The sequence below is a fragment of the Atractosteus spatula genome, chromosome 23, assembly GCF_055471065.1.
Source record: "Atractosteus spatula isolate fAtrSpa1 chromosome 23, fAtrSpa1.hap1, whole genome shotgun sequence".
Taxonomy (NCBI): Eukaryota; Metazoa; Chordata; class Actinopteri; order Semionotiformes; family Lepisosteidae; genus Atractosteus; species Atractosteus spatula.
Window position 1 is genome coordinate 3,230,751 of NC_142728.1, and position 19,267 is coordinate 3,250,017.

At 43.7% G+C, this 19,267-nt stretch overlaps 1 protein-coding gene across 3 annotated transcripts in view; it reads right to left on the reverse strand.

Annotated features, from left to right (window-relative positions):
• The window catches only part of dnm1a (dynamin 1a), a 112,621-nt gene that overhangs the window by 55,624 nt on the left and 37,730 nt on the right, over nt 1-19,267 (reverse strand). For 2 of the 3 annotated variants that reach the window (XM_088940790.1, XM_088940789.1), the window contains exons 5-10: nt 17,589-17,687; nt 13,341-13,501; nt 12,747-12,889; nt 12,148-12,283; nt 8,764-8,831; nt 4,549-4,687 (exon numbers count right to left, since the gene is read on the reverse strand). In XM_088940790.1, the coding sequence (XP_088796916.1) occupies nt 4,549-4,687; nt 8,764-8,831; nt 12,148-12,283; nt 12,747-12,889; nt 13,341-13,501; nt 17,589-17,687 (746 nt within the window). Of the gene's footprint in view, nt 1-3,249; nt 3,389-4,548; nt 4,688-8,763; nt 8,832-12,147; nt 12,284-12,746; nt 12,890-13,340; nt 13,502-17,588; nt 17,688-19,267 lie in introns of all 3 variants that reach the window. The other variant, XM_088940791.1, reaches the window with a different exon arrangement.

Sequence of the window (19,267 nt, forward strand, 5' to 3'; positions counted from 1 at the left end):
GGGGATGTTTAGAATGTAAAAGAAACTGGTTGGCAACATATTTTAATTATTTAAATATTTTTGTCTGAGTTCTTGCATGAGCAGTTAAGAAAAATACCTAAAGTGTCCGTTCTGAACTATTTTGTCTTAGTTATCCAAAGAGTAAGGATTCTATATTAGAAGCTTAGTGAGAAAGCTGTCAAAATCACACATAGTCACTAAAATGACTTCATCTAAATGGCTGTGTGAGTCTATACATAAAGGAGGAGATCTATGATATTAATAATGTCAAGGAAGGTTCTCAATGTAACCTGTTCAAAGGATGAACAGTACTGAAAAAGTAGACTAGTCAGTTCAAGTTCTAAGTTTTGTCTTCCTTTTATAACGGGGATGGCCAGCTTAAGATTTTCGGGTTCTCTATTGCGCCCTTGATCTTAACTCTGCTTTTGAAATAATTATTTTAAAAACTGTTTCTACTTGAAGAAACATTCCAAGGACTTGGTCTTCCAAGCACTGAAGCCTATTTCTGTCCTAAAACAACATTTTGTTCAAGGCAAAATAGATTTGTTAAAATTTCTTCGTCAATAGTTCCATCTTACAATTCAATTCAGTTCACACCAAATTAAAATGACCCACTATAACACGTCTAATATATTTAAGCTCTAAATTATAGGAATAGCTTGGAGTCATATCTGAATCTGCTTACACCTAATGCCTTACAAATTTGTTTTTTTATAAGTAAAGGTAAGTTATTTTGCAGTTAAGTAGACCATACTTGAAAGCCTGTAAGAATTGTTTTACAGTATTAATGACAGCAACATCTGTGAAGATCTAGAAAAGCACTTTGGAAAATCTGAGTCCAGACTCTCCTAATGATGCAAAAGTTGGCCACGTCCCCTGACTTTATCATTAGTTCATCTCTCCACTTTCCCAAGAGACGCGTCAAATATAATGGCTGCCAATTTTAATAGCACAAAGAAAAAAGCTTTCTGAGGGAGATGAAGTCTTTTATTTGTAGGAAAACTAAACCCTTCATTATTTCCATGAATCAGCACTGAAGCAGTCCCTCAAGTAGCAAGTATGTTAGGATTGTGTAAACATGACCACATACATGTTTAATTTTCCTCCGGACTGTGAAATATGGACTGTCTGTAATACAGTATATCTTTTATTGTTGGTTGAAATCACTTAGGTTCTGGTGCATGCACAACCTTATCAGGGAAGAGATTTGACCCGGTCTAGGAATTCCCCCCAAATATTCTACAGAACCTGCAATATAAATCCAGTGAATAATTTCCCGTGCTTTGACAGTCCACTGGGAAATGAATTAAAACTGTTAGAGATGCAATATATTTATGTCACTAACGATGACAATGAAGGCTTCATAGACCCCATTTAGAAAAAACCTAAAAAAATGTCATTAGAGCAATTTATGTTAATCTGAAAGTGTGCACTGTTGTGTCATTTTCCACTGTCAGACACAGTCTGGTCTAAGGGCCACTGACTCCTGCAGGTGCCTGACTCCAATCTCTGAAAGGTTTTACATGCTATTCTGTCCAGAGTTTACCCCAGTAGGGGATATGTGAGGCTCAAAAGGCTGGGGGCTTATTGCCATCAGGACCAATTCACAACTCCAAGGAGTGGACCATTTTAATAGACTCTCTCAGCTCTTCGGGATCTGGGGGTTTAAAGAGGTTTTGGAAAAGCTGGGCACACTACCCTGCCAGAATCAGGATTGGGGACCCTCTACTCTGAGGGCTTTTGATACCCCTGCTCTATCTGGTTCTTGATGAAGAAGGGAGCTGGGTACCCCCACTTCAATACCTGTCCTTGAGCAGTACGCTCATTCCCGAACTGGTGGTTATGGATATGCATTTACAGACCTCAGGGAGAAGCCATTTCCCTATTTTAAAGCCCACAGTAAAATCGTCCCGCAAAGCTCTTTAAAGGCCAAGGGAAGATTTTGACAGGTTAAGAAATCAATCTTCATCATAGCGTGTGCGGCAAGTCTTTGGAAACGCACCGACCATGCACAATCATGCACAACACTTGTGGGGGAGCTCAAAACAGTCGCAGTGACTGTGTTTACATCCATTAGGCCTGGGTGTTGCATTTCTTTTTATGTATTAGTACATGCTCTTCAGACTTTTGACCGAAGTCACATTCTTCTTACATGGCAAAATCTGCCACTGGGGCTTATTTGTGATTTACCTGTTAATGACCTGGCCAGATCTTGGGAAATAGTCTTCACATTTCTTTAAAATGGAGTGAATGTAAGGGTACATTAAATGGATTAAAAGCACTTAAGAGTGCATTAATGCTGAGAATAAGTAGGCTAAAATCTGTATTTTGTGTCATTGTAAAGGTACGGTAGCACAAGACAGCTGGATTTTTCAGCACTGTTCTGACAGATATTTTCAAGTTCAAAACTTGAAAACCATTTTCACATGCATCTTGAAAATATTGGCAATCTTCTGTTCAAATACAGATTCCCCTCCCCCCGTACGGAACCACAGCCCAAAGACCTCTGCAGGGAAGAAGGTTTTAGAAAAAGAACTGCGGTCGTGGACTAAAGGGTTTGGTTTCTTTGTTTTGTTTTTTTTTCCAAAGTGGGACGATCAACCGCTCCATGGCGTCGGCAAAAAAACGGAAAAAAAAATGTGTGGACTCTCAGCAAGAGCAGCATGCACCTCTACCCAAAAGCTTTTTTAAAAAAAATACACTGATCTCATGATGCACTCACGAGACAAGAAGGATAAGCGACGTACAGAGAGAACAGCTGATCAGTAGGTAGGGAACCAGATAGAAAGGCAAAGAGATAGGTGGATGGAGAGATCAATACAGATGGAAAGATGACCTGATGGGCTCATCAGTCTAGCCCTAAACTAAGCAGCCATATCAGTTGCCTTGCCGTCTTGTGGCACTTTCCTCCATGAGCAAGCTCCTACCACCCCCTCCAAACGTGTTGAGATCAGAAACTTAGACGAGGCCCTGGGAGATAGGAGAATCAGGGGACATTGGAGAAGGAGAACATCACACAAAGTTGAGAACAAATATGGCAACTGTCCGACGGAAGTACCAGGCGAGCCTTGTGTGTGATCTAGAATTTGGGACAGCCCATCGCCAGTGAGTGAGGAACGCCCTGGAGACTGTTCTGCAGTGGCGAGGCAATTGGGAAAGGAGACTTGGAGAATGAGCCTTCTTTTGTAAATGCAGCCATCGGTCTATCCCTAGCCTAAGATGGACGCAAAGGGCTTCAGTCCTGGTTACCTTTTCGCTACACTTTCGGATGGTAGAGGTGAGTTCGCTCACTACCATATCTATACACTTCAAGCTGGGTTCCTTGAGTTTTTGGATCTGCTTTTTCACTATGGCTTCAAATGCCAAGTCAGGGGTAAAGAGTCCCGTCCTGTAGAGGGAGTTGGGCAGGAACAGGAGACAGGAAGCAGAGAGAGACGCACATAGCCGAGATAGGGAGAGAGGGAAAGTCACCCAGAGGGAGTGGAGACCGAGAGGGCAAAGGCAGTGCCAAGGGGAAAAGAGACCAGAGAAAGAGAGAAAGACAGAGGGAGAAAGGGGGGGAGGGGAGGAGAAAACAGCACAAAGGGAGGGGAAAAAAGGCAGAGTGAGACATTGGTATCTCCTTAAGCCATACTGAATGGGACTGGCACAGGTTTCTCCCTGTCCAGATCACAACCGCCTCCTTTTCCCAGCCGCCTCATCAGTTGTCCCTGAAACAAGAGAGGGACCTGTGCCTTCCCTTTTCTTTTGTTGCTATTGACAGCTAGAGACTGTGAGCTCGGCAACACAAGCCGTACCCCCTCCAAGGCCACCAAAGAGCTATGTATCCTACTGGAACCTGGAACAAAGGCCTGGACGCCACAAGGTAGACCAAAGACCTAGTCTGCTGAGCAAAGAGTTTCCTGATCCCAAGAGCTTTCAGAACAACTACCCCCCCTTCTCTTGTAATGTATTAAAAATATTAAGAACTGTTCCTGAACACTGTGTTGGATGTTTCATAGGATATTGGTGAGCCCGCCGTGGGGTGTACGGCTCTTGTCACAGATGTGGTGTCTGGAGACAGGCAGCTAGTCTGGCTGCTATACCAACACTAGGTATCAAACTCTCAGTGAGTCGCTCACTTTTAAAGGCCCATCCCCTACTCCAGCTCAGCCAAACAGCGTAGTGGACACACCTAGCGTGTGGGCGTGTTTTCAGGTCAGGACGTGACCGGGGGGGAAAACATCATTTGCCACTGGAATTTGCAGGCGGGAGAGAGACAAAAACCACATCGAAATAGTTCCAATGATTGCAGGCAAGATCTGGGCCCTGACCAATGAGAAATGTCTTTTTGCGCTGAGCCAAATGTGTTTGCAGGGGGTCTGGGCTTTGCCATACCTTTGCCATGCCACCGTATCCAGACACCAGCCCCACAATGCCCCAGGGCATTCTCAGGACCCTAAGAAGCAACAGGCATGAAGACGTTTGCTCTCATGCGCTCTCCTCCCCCCTCCCACCAAGGCCAAGAGTGTTGGGGTGGGGTGGGGGGACTTTTGCAGAGGGCTTTACCTTCTTCGTACACTGCCTAACGGTACTGACTAGCTCAGAAATGACCATATCCACGCATTTCTGACACGGCTCTTTAATCTTCGCAATCTGCCTTTTCACAATTGTCTCAAAGGCCATGTCCGGAGTGAAGAGGCCAGTTCTGACCAGCAGGAAGACAGCGGAACAAAGAGAGGAAGGTTCGGGCAGAGAGAAAGATGTTAATCGAACGGAAAAACGACATAACAAAAAAAATACAATATGCGAAAAAACAAACAAATTAAAGGGGAACTGCAACTCCATTTTCACAATTCGGGGTTAGAGCGAATTGGCATTGATGAGTGCGTTTCAAACCACGATGAAAGTAAAATGACCACAGTGGTGTGTAAATATTCCAACTGACATTACACAATAGACTACGTTTCCAGGTATGCGCAGCGCCATATTCTGTGATTCAGAATGAGGCAACAAAACCTCCAGTGACATGAACCAATCTTATTCTGCAGAACACAAGCAGGGCTTGTGAGAACATCTCTTTTAATCCAATAGAAATATTGCTCTCAACCTCAAGATGGCTTTGCTGATTTCTGCAGTGAAATGTCGGCTGCGCAATATGTATTTATTCACATTACATCAGTCATTACAGGGACTACTGAGCAGGAAGGGCTGCATCACCTCGCAAGTCACGCAAACCCCCGCTCTCACCTGTGGCACAACCAGCAGCTTGCGACAACAGTGGCAGCCTTACAGTACTTTCAGAAAGTACTTTAACTATTTTGTGCTCAGTTCGGAATTTGCAAAATTGTGTGATACCGTCCCTTAATTTATTTTGTCGACAAGATTTAATAACCGATCGGAGAAATTGGGACTGCAGTTCCCTTTTAAATCACAACCTGGTATGGGTCCAGGTTAGAGTTTGAATTCTTATTATGGTTTGTGTTAGACCCACCTTTAAAGATGTAATTGGTCTTTGTGATGCAGCCTCTGAGTCTTTACAGTAGTAGTCTCAGCGTATTATTGTCTCGGGGGGGGTATGCTTTAGCTCATTGCTAACTTTTGAGCCCATCAGCTCAGGGCATTTCTCATGAACTGCAAACATTCAATCAGAGGATCCCTGATATAAACCACTATGTCAGAAGAACAATTCTTGTAGTTTCTGTGAATCAGCCAACTGCAGGAACTCCGATCAACTCGGCCTCACCTTGGAGACACACAGTAGCACATTGTACTGTACGTTCTTGCTCAGGAAATCCTAGACACACAACTATCAGCTACTGGGCGCAAAGAGCTCCTTTTACTGGTTCAGCTGTAAGGGAAATTTCCTTCTTGCTTGTGTTCTGGGCCAAAGCACACTCTTTCCACCTTAATCAAATTTAAAAAAGGCGGCGAGCTTTCAAACTGTACTTAATCTGGTTATGCTCAAATTGTATTAAAATATTTTCCTGTTTGCACACACCGTTTTTAAATAAAATCTTTCTGGCATGCCTGTTAATTTTGTTCCTCAAGTTGTAATGTCCATGTATTTAAAATTGACTTTTGGATCAATGGGTGGTCTTTGGAAGATTACAACAGGATTTACAGCATTTATTTTCGAAGGCTTAACAATAAGCAGCATGAAGTGAAAAGATTTGATTTGGATTATGAAAGTGATGATGTACAGTATTGAATGAGAGTAGTTACTTGCTCATTCCCCAGAAATTCAGGATGATAAATCTCTTCAAACTGGAATCTGGAAGGTATTTTATATTTTCAAACATCAAACCTTCTTCTGTGATTTAAAAAAAAAACATTTTCTATCCTCTCAGGTGTAAATTTAATCTAAAAGATAAAAGAAAGCTGTCACATAATATTCCCAGGCTTAGATAGACCAAACTGCATACAGTACATTTGCTCCTTATCTTTTAATTATGAAAAGGCAAATGTAGCTTCTGTGAGAAAGTCTGTGGTTGTTCTGATGAATCTATCATGTCAGTACTATTCTCAGATCTTTATCCTTTAATAGCAATTATTTTAAAGAAGAAGTGATCTAAATTTTGATTCTGTTGATTCACTGTGCCCACGTCTGCCTATCCATACTCTGTTCTTTCTCCTTGGCATTAATTTCACATTATTATTCTGAAAATTGAAAATTCTTTTGGGTCAATAAATTAAACAAATAATGATAATATTATTTTTGACTGGAGTTTAAGCTTAAAAACTCACTTCGTCCACGTGAACAAAACCAGAACTAAAATTTCTTTTAGAGCCAAAAAAGAATGTGATATAATATTATGACGTTAGCTGTCTAAAAGTACTGCTCAGTGCAAAGAGGAGAAATCATCTTTCTGTTCCATCTTAGTTATCTTACTGTACTAATACAGGTATCTTTGCACATTTCTCTCCATGACGATAGCTCTTGGTTCGTGTTTCTTCATCCTCATAGAGTTGCAAGTAAAGAGACTCTAAGCAGTCTGGAAAGCTGAGCAACAGCTCAAATTTGACTTGCCCAGGCGACGATGCTTTCTACAGCAGATGGCGACTTTATTGGTGAGGCAGGGAAAACGGTGACAGCCTACCCTCTGACAGTGACACGGCAATCTCAGTGGAATTCATCACCTTGGTGGATTTCTCGACCTTTGTTCAGAAGGTTGTGTTCATGCGGCATTTGGAGCAACTATACATTTCAAATGCACTGAAACTGAGCAAAATCACAAATGACTGGGGTCCATTACAAAAATGTGTGAGAATGATTTTAAAACATGCATGCTTTATTTAACAGAACTGCAATGTGTAGTCTCAAATGAAGTGTTCAGAATACAGTTTTGACTACTTTAAACTACCATATAACTTCATATAGTTTATCAAGTTCAACTGAATACCCCACTCAAAGTAAACTTAGATTTTATCACTACACATGAGTGATTGCTTTTGAGGTCTCAACTGCTATGGTTGAAGATTCTGAGTCTGAGGTACTACAAAATCCTGTTGAAATTTCCAAAGTCCACATTATATACAGTATTACCACAGACCACCTGAGAGAGAGCCACACTTCAATGACTAGCGAACTGAGGCCCCTTCTGCTTGTAAATTCTTGTAGATGGAAAGTACTGAATACAGTGTGCGCAAACCATTATTATTATTGTTATTATTATTAATAATAATGATGATAATAATAATCATGTGTTTTACTATTAGAATAATATGGTGTATCTTTATGCCATCAAAACCTAATCCGAAGGTACTATTTTGAGATGTCAGGTTAACAGAATTGTTACACAACAGAAGAATGCAAACAAAAAGTAGACAAAATGAAATACATGTACAAGGCAGATGTGAACAAAGTGTTAGAACCTTCTTTTATTTCCCTACTTGCTACAGAGTGATTGAAGCTTTAGGAAATAGAACTTTAAATGGCTGAACGGCAGATACACAAAGGATGAAAAGAGTCTTTGCTCTCCCCTTATCTTCCATTGCCCAGTTATGTTCTCTGTCAGTCCTTGAATATTGAAGTATTGAAATCAATACATTTCTGAGTGAATGGAAGTGGGTGGCATCCGAACGGAACAGGAAGGAAAGATGTGCCTGTCCTTTCATTCATATAGGCGTGCTGCTCAGTGCACAACAGTCTACCCAAAAGGGGGGCATTCTGAGTGTCAAACACACAGGGACCACTAGGGGGAGATGTGGGGCCTGCTTTTTCCTTTAAAGAATGGAGAGCGTGACAGCCGTCCAGGTGAGACCAGGGCAAGGAAGAAGCCAGCAATATTTGAGCCCACGTTCACAGATTCTGCTTCTGACAGGCACTTTCCCTGCTCTGGATTTCTTTTTAACTGGGCTCTCAGTTACTGTACTCAACACGGCCTCTTCTTTGAAATGATTTGTTTTTATTGAATTGAGATTGTTTAGCTCCTGAGATTTTGCAGTTCTCAACATATAAACACCCTAAATAACTGTTTAGCGACGTCCTTGGACACATCAAGGGTGTGCTGCAAGTGTAGTGGAAAATTTAAATTCAATGTCAACTGGACTGGCCGCAATAGCGGTGCAAACTGCAGTAGTTTAGAGGTTTTTGTAAACAGGGCAAAAGTTTAAAGTGATTTAAGTAAGTTATCACTGAGTGCCCCCGAAACTGTGGGCACAAACTTCACTGCAAGTGTTGTGGGGCCACTCAGACACCTCCTGTCGGGTGGCAGAAATGGGGAGAACACAGACAGACAGACAGACTGGGAAGGAGGTGAGAAAAAGTCTGGGGTTACGTGCCTGATACCGTGGATGTTTTTGATGGCATAGCTGATCTCTCTGCGCAGCTCCTTCTCATCAAACTCCATCTGGAAAACAGCCAACAGGCAGACCGATCACCCTGCATGGCATCACAAAGACACGGGGCTCCAGGCCTCGACACACCAAAGTGTTCTCTTTTGCTAGTCTCCGAAAATCATGGCTGTTCTCAGGGTTGGATTTTGTCAATAGGCCCTGGGCGCTTTCACGCCGAAATGTGCAAAAAGAGGGGGAAACGCCAATTGAATTACATTGACATGATGCACTTTAAACTGTTCTAATGCTAAACCACGTGATTGGTGGAGCGAGTCGAGCGACCATTACTTCGATACAGTACTTCTAGTTTCTAGAACAGCTGCCAGATAGCGGATGATTATTGATTTGGAGCACCCAGAGTCGATCACAAGCATGTTGTTTCAGCTCGTTTTTCGTTAGTCACTAGTGTTTCCCTCCTTCGTAGGCCCTAAAACTTTCGTAGGCCCTAGGCGCTGTGCCTGCAGTGCCTCATGGGAAATCTGGCACCGGCTGTTCTTTCTCCTGGATGATTCAAATATTCCACTGCTCCCTATAGCTAGGGTATAGAATACTGAATCTTGAATCTTGCGCACAGGTGTATCTACTAGGCTCTGGAATCAGCTCATTATTGGCTTAACTGGACCAGCTTAAGATCTTCTCGCAGATCCTCAGGTGCTTCAAAGGGATTGAGAAAACTGGGAAACATTCTGTCCCTTCAAGACCAGGAACAGGGGACATTTGTCATCACCCTTAAGGCCACAGGCTGAGCTTAGCGATGATGACCTACTGCATAGATAATTGTATCTCATCTCTCTCTGATTTTTTCTGGGCTTCTCTGATGCTTAGACTCTGGGCTTCTGAACAGGAATGTGGCAGCCAGCAGGTCTGTTAAAATGCAAGCTATCTGTGAAACTCTCCGGAATTTTAAAACAGGTAAAAATAAATAAATTTCAGATCAAGCTGAGATGGTATCTGATTTCCTGGGTGTTCATCATTTCTCTAAAGGTGTCAAAAACCTTTTTAAAACCTGACATCTCACATTTTTTTAATAACCCAGGGATTCAAACTACTTACAGTTGTATGCAAAAGTTTGGGCACTGTTACAAAATGTGCACCCTGGGCTCTACTCTCTTTGACCTTGTCTCTTTATAAATTTGTAGTTTCTGCTGTGCAGGGGACTTGGAGAACTACACATCCCAAGATGCCTTGGGCAAATGGACTGCCCATTTCCTGTCTAAATAGTCTCAGCTGTGAGGGATTAGCTGCTTTATGCTGGCTTTAAAAGGGTGTGGCAAACCCAACCTTTTGTCTTTTGTTTGAGAAGGACCTGGAAGTTAGTCTTGGTTTTGGTGATAGCTAATTTAGGACTCTAAATTGAGTAATACTGGAGTTTGGTGTTTACATTAACCATTCTATTTGCTTATATTATTCTTCCTAAAAGAGGAAGCTTGGTTATATTTTTGTAAAAAGTCTTGAGGATAACTTTTCACTGCTAGTACAAGGTGCTAGGGTTGTTACATTAAGCAACCCTGGTCATATTGCATGTTTCACTGAAACTCTAAATGAAAAGGAGTTAATACAACCTCTGGACAGTACATAGCAACAAGTCCTAGAAGCTGATGTCCCAGAGGCAGTGAAAGAAACTGAAGCTGAAAAGAGGCTGGATATTTCAGCAAGACAAAGATCAAGTACTCAGAGGAATGAAAGATTAAGGTTTTGGAATGTCCTTCACAGTCCCCAGACTTGAATATTTTTGAAAATCTTGGGGGAAGACTTTTAGAAGAGTTCTGCAAGGAAGAGTGGGGAACAAATTCCTAAAGCAAGAATAGAAAGTCTCTTAGCTGGCTACAAGAAATCTTTGGAAGCTGTCAAAGGATTTCTGCCAAAGGAGGTGTTAGGAAGTACTGACTGACAGGGTGCCCAAACTTTTCCACATGCCACCTTCACTGTTTTTATTTTTTTCAGTCTGTTAAATTCAGCAAATAAATAATAAGTGTGCATTAGAGATATGTCATGCTTTAGTTTGTACCCGGAGCAGAGGTTGTGCTAACGTGTTTTCACTTAGAGATTCTGAGAAACATGCAATTTGAGTAGGGATCCCCAGACTTTTGCGTACAACTGTATGTTGCCCAGTACGTAAGGAAACATCCACACTGGCCAGAAGAGCTCGAGGAAAAAACCATTCTGCCTACCTGCACGGCAGAGTGGAATTGTGGGATATTCACGATTACTACCAAGACGGACGATGTGGCCGCCGATGTACCAAGCCTGCTTGGGTTTCTTTCCAAAACCAAAGTGGAATGGTTTTGTCATAAAGCTTTTCATGAGCACCGTAGGGGATGCAATCCAGGGCTGTTAGTCATTTGTAGCTATTAAATTAGAGCAGACGGCTTCAAGTCTTCCACATGTGTGGTACCAAAGCAGGAATTTAGCTTATTTAGGTTTGCCAATAAGATGGCCTTTAGTATTCACATACACTGTAATAAGGCACTGTGGTATTAAAAGGAGAGTAAAACTACAGAGTGGCTTTATATTGGAGCCTGCTTTGCACCTGTTTTCATTATAAAAGCTGTTTAAACTAGCTCTGACCAGCTCTCTGTGCTGTACCAGGACAGATTTTGCCTTTGGTTAGTTGTTGCTCTCACATTATTTTTTTTTTCCGTTTTGGACTTCCAGAAAGCTGTGTCAGGCAGGATCGTGCCAGAACAGATCTGAGTCACATACAGCCCCGGCACTACAGTCATGAAATTGCTAATAGCTGTGCCATTTCCGTGCAGAGCACCTGACTCCATTACCCAGAAATCCACAAATGACACGAGACAAAATACAGCTGTTGTGGATTGTGCTCATAACCATAAACCCCCCCCTCAACAAATCTCAGGTTTTCAATTTTCTGAGAAAATGGCGAAATTCATGATTCATGGCGTTTCACGTGTTCTGTAACCCCCCGAATCATTTTCACTGATTCATAATGCAGGAAGTCACAGCGTATCCCACCATTGTCCTCTGAATCCAAGCAGTTTTTGCCAGTGGTTTGATAGTCAGCTCAGGTCACCCTCATGGTTATTACCATGAAGAGGTGTTTAGAAGTGGTCACTGCATATGCAGTAGAGCTATAGAAGAGACTTCCACGCATGGCACAGTGCCTATTCCTGATAATGCTTGTCTTTCTGCACTGTCACATGCTGACACAACAGGTGTCTGTTTAAAATGCACTCAGGCCAGGTCTGGAAAGACCCTAGATAAGGTTCCTGCTCTCTGCTTCGTGTTTTTGTTGACATTCCTTCCTGGCCACAGAGAATTCCAGCCAAACGGCAAGTTAAACCCGGGGCCCCCAGGGGGCTGTCGCACCTTGACCAGCTCGAAGGGGAAACGCTCGTGGAAGATGCGGTTGATCCTGGCTCCTCCCGACAGCTCGTACGTGTCGATCTGGTCCCCGGATCCCTCGATCCTCTTCTCGAAGTCCACTGCGAACTGCTGCACCATCCTGCGGGGAGGAGAGAACGACCCGTCACCAAACACGTGCTGGCACCGCGAACCAGGGCTGCAGACCCAAACAAAATGTCTGCGACCTGTGTGTGGGTCTGCAGCTCTGTGACTTCTGCGCTCAGAAATGACTGTAGTGTACTGCAGTGTAGAAGTGACTACACCGTGGTTACTGCATCTAAATCGAGTCACCGCAGTCGTTAGTTCTTTGTCTCATCAGTCGGAGACAAAATGTCTTCTTTGCGGAAGAGGTATTGCACCTTTTGCCTTTCTAACCTACAACATTTCACTTCCTGCTTGCGGGAGAAGGCGTCGGCATCTGTACTCTCGGGTCCGTTTGAAAGATGTCTGGGGGTGTTGCTCCAGGGGGCGAAAAACCGTTCTTCATTCAGTAACGCTCCAAAGCAGCCGCCCTCTTTGCCCCTGCTCTTACCCCAGTGAGGCTGTGGGAGCGGCGGACTCACTGTAGCAGGGCCTTGGTTTTGCGAGACGGGTCGTCCGGCCGGAAGTTCTTGTACTCTTCCACCTCCTTCTCGATGGACAGGAGCTGGCTCTGCAGCTTGTTCCGGAGACCAGGCAAGGTGTCCCGGATGTGATTGGTCAGTTGCTGGGGGGGGGTAAAGTGCAGAAGTCTCATGAATACCCCTGCTCTTGCGACGCACAGAGCCACCATTTTTACAGGCCTCGAAGGCAAACTGTTTTTCCAAAGCAAGAAACCTCCCCCACAGGCACGAATGCAGCAGTGACAAATGATACCTTTTTTGCATGTGATGCATTTACGTCTAGCTGTGAGTGTTCAGACAAACCTGACTGGGTGGTGGAGGGGAGTCCCCATTACCTGTAAAGCGCTTTGAGTGGAGTGTCCAGAAAAAAATGCTATAGAAGTGTAAGGAGTTATTATAATTATTAAAAGCAGCTGAATGCAGGTTGGGAAAAGTACGAAGAACTACAGTTCCGCTACAATGTTTGCTTCTGTTATTTGTAAAATCAGGATTTAAATCAACAAAATATCATTGGAGTGAAACAGAATTCCGAAGCTCCATACTGATGTAGCTCACCTGGTTGAGCACTTTCTGCAAGTAAGGAGTACCCATGCGGTCTGCCATGTGTCTGTACCCAGGGTGAGAGAGGAAGAACTTCCTCTCGGCTGCCAGTGCTGCCTGGATATCCTTCTTCCCATCGATGTCCTTTTGGCTGCGGTTAACCACCCCAATGTACCCTGGGAAGACAAGAGCTCCCTTTTATAAGCAGTGATGCCAAGTCCTTCTTGAAATATGATCCTTACCACCCTCAAGAATGAAAGCTTGTCGTCCCCAGGGGATCTGTGAAGATAAAACCTGGTTTGCAGGGAAGGGCCACTATGCGTTGGCATATGTTGCTTGTGTCTCAACTCATCTCACACCTACCCACGAACCTCGTGACCGCACACGGGGGAGAAAGAGAAAGTTTTGGCCGCCTCCTTTGACCAGCCCCAACTTTGAACCCCTCCTGTCTTTCAACACGTCTTTCAACACGCCATTGCAGAGAGTGAGAGCTGATTGGAAGAGAGGTGTACCCCTCACCAAGTCCACCGCCCCGGAAGCTGCAGGGGTCACTCTCTCCCTGAGAGCCGAGAGAGCCCTGGTCACCTCATCTCGCCCTGCTCCTTGGTGGTGCTCAGAACCCCGACTCCAAGACCAGTTGACAAGAATCAGTTTAAAAAGACGTCAATGTCTCATTAAAGTCCCGGATGGACAAGAATGTTTGTTTTTTTTTTTCCTGGCTTTAAGAATGACTTAATGAAGAGCTGCCTTCGCTGTCTCTAGACCGAGAGCTCCACGTTTTGGGAACGAAATAATGCTCCTTAGGAAGGCAAAGGTAGAGCATGCAGGAGAGGCTATCACAGAGCTCGATTCAGGATATCCGAGCTATCAGAGGGGATGGTGTCAGAGAGGCGAGCTGTCAGTCCTAATGGGGCCTTAATAGTGAACTGAGACATTCAGTTGTTTGAGTTCCAGGAAGCTAGTGAATGTAGTACTTATCTAGGAGTTATAGATTGTGCAGCAGGTTAATACTCTGTTCACCAAAGTCTTGGACCAGCCGAAGAAACAGTGCATTCAGCACGACAGTAATCCAGCCTAGAGCTACACAGTGAGATGGAACACAGCAGGATTCAGGACATTACAGCAGAGCAGAATGAGGCGAGCAGACTCTGTGCCTGATGGCACACACTGCATGGAAAACATCTAAGGAGAGAATGTGAATTCAGAAATGAAACAGGAAGGAGAAAATGTCTTTTCCAGGAGGGCTGGCCACTACACAACACCCCCGTTTTGCTCCAAAATCTTTTACATTAAGTGAACAGTCTTTCTTTTTTTAAAAGAAGACGGCATTTTACCCTTTAAGATAAACATGCCCTTCGTTTCAACTCCAAAACATACACAAAGGAAATTTGAAATTACAGAGCCAACATGACTACAGTAGTTCGGATTTTCTGGAAAGTAAAAATTCTATCTATATGGAAAAAAAAAGATGGCAAAATGTCTGCAGACCGATGACAGAGCATGTCTAGGCTTCAACCCAAATCTGGATTCAATGGAAAAAAAAGCAAAGAAAACAAACGTCAGCAGTTTCATTACAAGACTCCCCGCAAATAAATTTATTGTGAAGATCAGCAACATATTCGGCCAACCAGCAGTGGGTTGTGGGGGCGGTAGGGAGGGTGGAGCTTTTTTCCAGACATGTCAGACAAAATCCCAAAGCTGGAATCTCTTTTTTTTTTTTCCCTTTCGGAAGAGGGAGAGCCCCAGAGAATCCTGCCGCAAACCCTGTCCCAGTTTGACCAGCAGGGGGAGACAAATCAAGCCAAAGAGGCCAAACAAAGCCGGGAGAGGATTTCCAGGAAGAAACTGAGACCTGGATTACCTGCTAGACTGGACTGGGCCTCAGGCTTTATTTACTTTATTTTAAACAGGATGGGACTGGGCTGGCCTGACGATTTATTTCAGCAACAACAGCAAAGTCGCAAGGTGCTTCGCAATACCTGTGTTGCCACCTGGCACTGCAATCCCAAAACACTCTCATCCAGGTGTACATCTACCAAATGTCCCATCAATAGTAGTGGAACAGAAGAATTGTCCCAGTTGTTAACACAAATTTGCAAATGTTGGGGCTCTGCACAGCTGTAAAAACCAATTAATCAATCACCAGCTGGCACTAAAACAGAAGCAGTTTCTGGCATTTTGTTTGCTTTCTGATTAGCGCTTTGTTCCGAGCAGTACTGTAGCTCAATAGTTATGCTGGAGAATCAGGGAGCTTTTGCGTCATAGTTATTGACATTGGAAGCTATAAGCTAACTAAAGAATGATGCTTGAACAAAACACCTTTCCGGAAAGTTCACCGTTCAAGTCCATTAACGTAATGCAAATAGGAACTTGATATCGGCTCACACCGAAGTGGCGCTTGTTTTTCAAGGCTTATAAAATGTGCTCCCACCGTCAAGTCATCAGTGTAAACGAGAAAGGGTTTTCACCCTGCCTTCTCTCGTGAAAGATGATGATTTTATAATGGTAGGTGCAAAAAAACGTCAACTGCCGCAGTAATTTCTCATCTTTGGCACGGCACAGTCGTTTCCCTACACAGATTAATGACTCGGCACATCTGCTCCAAGAAATCTGTGCTGATGGGCCACACTTTTTGTGTGACGGCGTAAACAGAATAGTAAAACAAACTATATACTGTATATATAAATCGAGAATTCCCTGAGCGAAATCATTTTAGAGCTCCTTGAATGCGGAAATGGAAAATACACTGTAGAGCCCCATAATCAGAGGAAATAGCAGCCTGTACTGGTGTGGACTGACTGAAGTCCAGCAGGACTCCCTCAAGCTTACAGAAATACAGGATGTCATGGCTAAGTCTGGTAGGATGATTTCATCAAGTGCTTGTGAGACTGATCTAATGACGATGCAAGGACTCCACCTGCTCTGCGGTCGAGGAGATTGCTGTCGGACACGATATTGTGTTGGAAAATGAAGCAGGCAGGGTGAGATCACTCTGCATGACGGATTCTGACTCGGGTGTGAATTGCATCCCACACTGTCCCCCTACCATCTGACCCATATCTTTCAGGAACACATTTCTGTGCAGATCACTCCCTTTAAAGGTCAGTCATCTGTCAGGACAGGAAGGAATTAATTCCACTTTGACTTCTGTGGCCAAGGTGACGTCATCTGTTGCTCAGTATTGCCCTGCAAGTGCAAGTGTCTGCCATGATAAGGCTACAGCCCCACAGCTATGGACTGGCAGACATTTCCATCCTGTTTCTGAATTCCTGATGACGCTGTTAGTCTGTCTAATTCGATTTGATTTCTATATAGCGCCTTTCACAACAAGGTGGCCCCCAAGTTGCTTAACAAAGCAAGTGACCATACATGGGCGTGAAGGTAATTCATACCTGTTGCAAGACATACAGGCACTGTGCTGACATGTGCAAAACCAGAACAAGGATAAGCAGGGACGTCTTGCAAAACATGATTTTTTTGGTGGACATTAAAAAGATGCCACCTTCTAGCACTCACCCAAGTGCTTGGCTACTTAAACCCATCCGTCATGGCAGATTGCAGAAACGTGGCAGGATTCATTACTGCCTTGCCAATTAGAGTTGGCAGATACACAGCACGCCAAATGACACTGGCACACTGTTGCATTTGTTGCAAAGCAGTTATCAATACAGTACAGTACATCGTGTACAGTACCAATAGCGCCAAAGTCTTTTTCCACACACTGAAACACCGCCTAAGTGTTCATCCCCCTCAAGAGCAATACAGTACTTTGTGTTTCCATTGGCTGTCAGGATGTTAAACCATTCAGCTACGTTTGACATAAATATTGTAACATGCAAAGATGAAACGCTCTGTTCTTCTAGTATTTCCCCTTGATGGTAATAATCAAATCAATGCAAGATGGCCAGCTAGCATCAAACTTCTTCTAGCACATGAACAGATGATCATTTCTCTGTGTTTTTGACTGATTTAATTTTTGGTTTGTATTCCAATTAATCTAGGTCTTTCTTTCCTTCACTTTTACACTGTGTAAGATGAGAATATACCCAGATCTAAGCTCACAAACGTCAGGCAGGCTGAGTAATTATAGGCCAGTGGACGGCTGCTGGTCTCTTTGAATGAGAAATGAATGGGTATGGGTCGGTAACAGAGAGCTCAGAGGTCACGGCCAAAGATCCTGAAAGGGGCAGGGGCAGCACACCAGTGTTGTAAGCAGGGAGAAAGAGGCCGACTCCTGAGAGAGGGAGAGAGTTTGTGACATACCTCTGCGAAGTGGCAGCAGTTTGTTCTCTAGGATCTCCCTGGCGTCCGTGCCCTCGTCCATCAGATCCAGTTTGGTGATTACCCCGATGGTACGCTGACCTGCGCACACACACACACACAGATGAGACTTGGCCAGGCTCAGACTTGCACCTCATTTTCCTTGTTTTTTTTTACCCTTTGAAAAATGTATCACCCTGCAACTTACAGCTGGCAGCCCCACTGAGGCTCAGCTGGTGTGAGCCTGGTCAGTCCCTGGATGGGAGACCTCCTGGGAAAGATTAAGGTTCCGTCTGGAAGAGGTGTTAGCGGGACCAGCAAGGGGCGCTCACTTTGCAGTCTGTGAGGGTCCTAATACCCCAGTATAGTAAGGATGACACAAAATCCCAAAGCATCCTTCGGATGCGATGTAAAACTGATGTTCTGACTCTCTGTGGTCATTAAAACTCCCAGGGTGTTTCTCGAAAAAGAGTAGGGGTGTTACTCTGGCGTCCTGGCCAAATTTCCCCCTGGCCTTTACCAATCATGGCCTCCTAATAATCCCCACCTATGAACTGGCTTCATCACTCTGTTCTCTCCCCACTGAGAGCTGGTGTGTGGGGAGTGTACTGGCGCACTCTAGCTGCTGTCACATCATCCAGGTGGGACTACACACTGGTGATGGTGGAGGGGAGTCCCCATTACCTGTAAAGGGCTTTGAGTGGAGTGTCCAGAAAAGCGCTATATAAGTGTAAGCGATTATTATTATGTCTAGAATTCAAACCTTGTCCTGAACAACCACTGGTGGGTAAATCTGAAGCTGTTTTGTTACTAAAGCTCAAACTTTACCAACTAAAAAAAGACCTGCATGACTGAAAACAGTATTTTTTTACTTACACTTATTACACTTTCATTTATTGCTCATTCCTATAGGTCCATGGTGTGGTGTTACTTGTAAACACACTACCAACAACAGCGGTCTGTTATTAAACAGTTCATGGTAATTAGGATGGCTTGCAGATTTTGAATGACATATCAATTGAGTTGTTTTGAGCAAATCTATTCATCTGTTTTCTAACCAGTTTATTCAATTCAGAATCGCAGGGGAGCCAGAGTCTATCCCCACAAGCAATGGGCGCAAGGCAGGGCACACCCTGGACAGGACGCCAGTCCATCACAGGGCACCCAGACACAAACACACCTTCACACCAGTGGCAATTTTCCCAGAAGCCAGTTAACCCCAAACTTCCAGGCCCTTTTAGCCAATGTCTGGAATTTCCTCCCCTTAAACATTGTGTTATATCTCTGCAGCAGAACATAGCAGGAGCCTGGTACAGGTCTTAAATGGGTCTTACATTATTTCTTAATGTGTCCACTCAGCAGACAAACATATGAAAAACAAACCAACAAAAAACAGCAGGCGGAATTTTTGGGGGGGTCTTCAGATGTCAGAATGCTGGTAGGTCTTGTCCTAGGTTTCTCCTAACTTGGATAAAAAGCTGGGACAAACCGATCAATTTGGAAAAATTCTACATAATGTTTTGCGAAGACTGAACCAGGAATGAAATTTCTTGCATCCCAAAATAAATTATAGAAAATATTGAAAGCAATAACAGTAAAAGCCATTGCAATTGCTATAAAAACCTTTAGACACTGCTAGAGTGCCTTTTTCTGCTGTTAGGCATTGAAAAAAAAACCTCAGA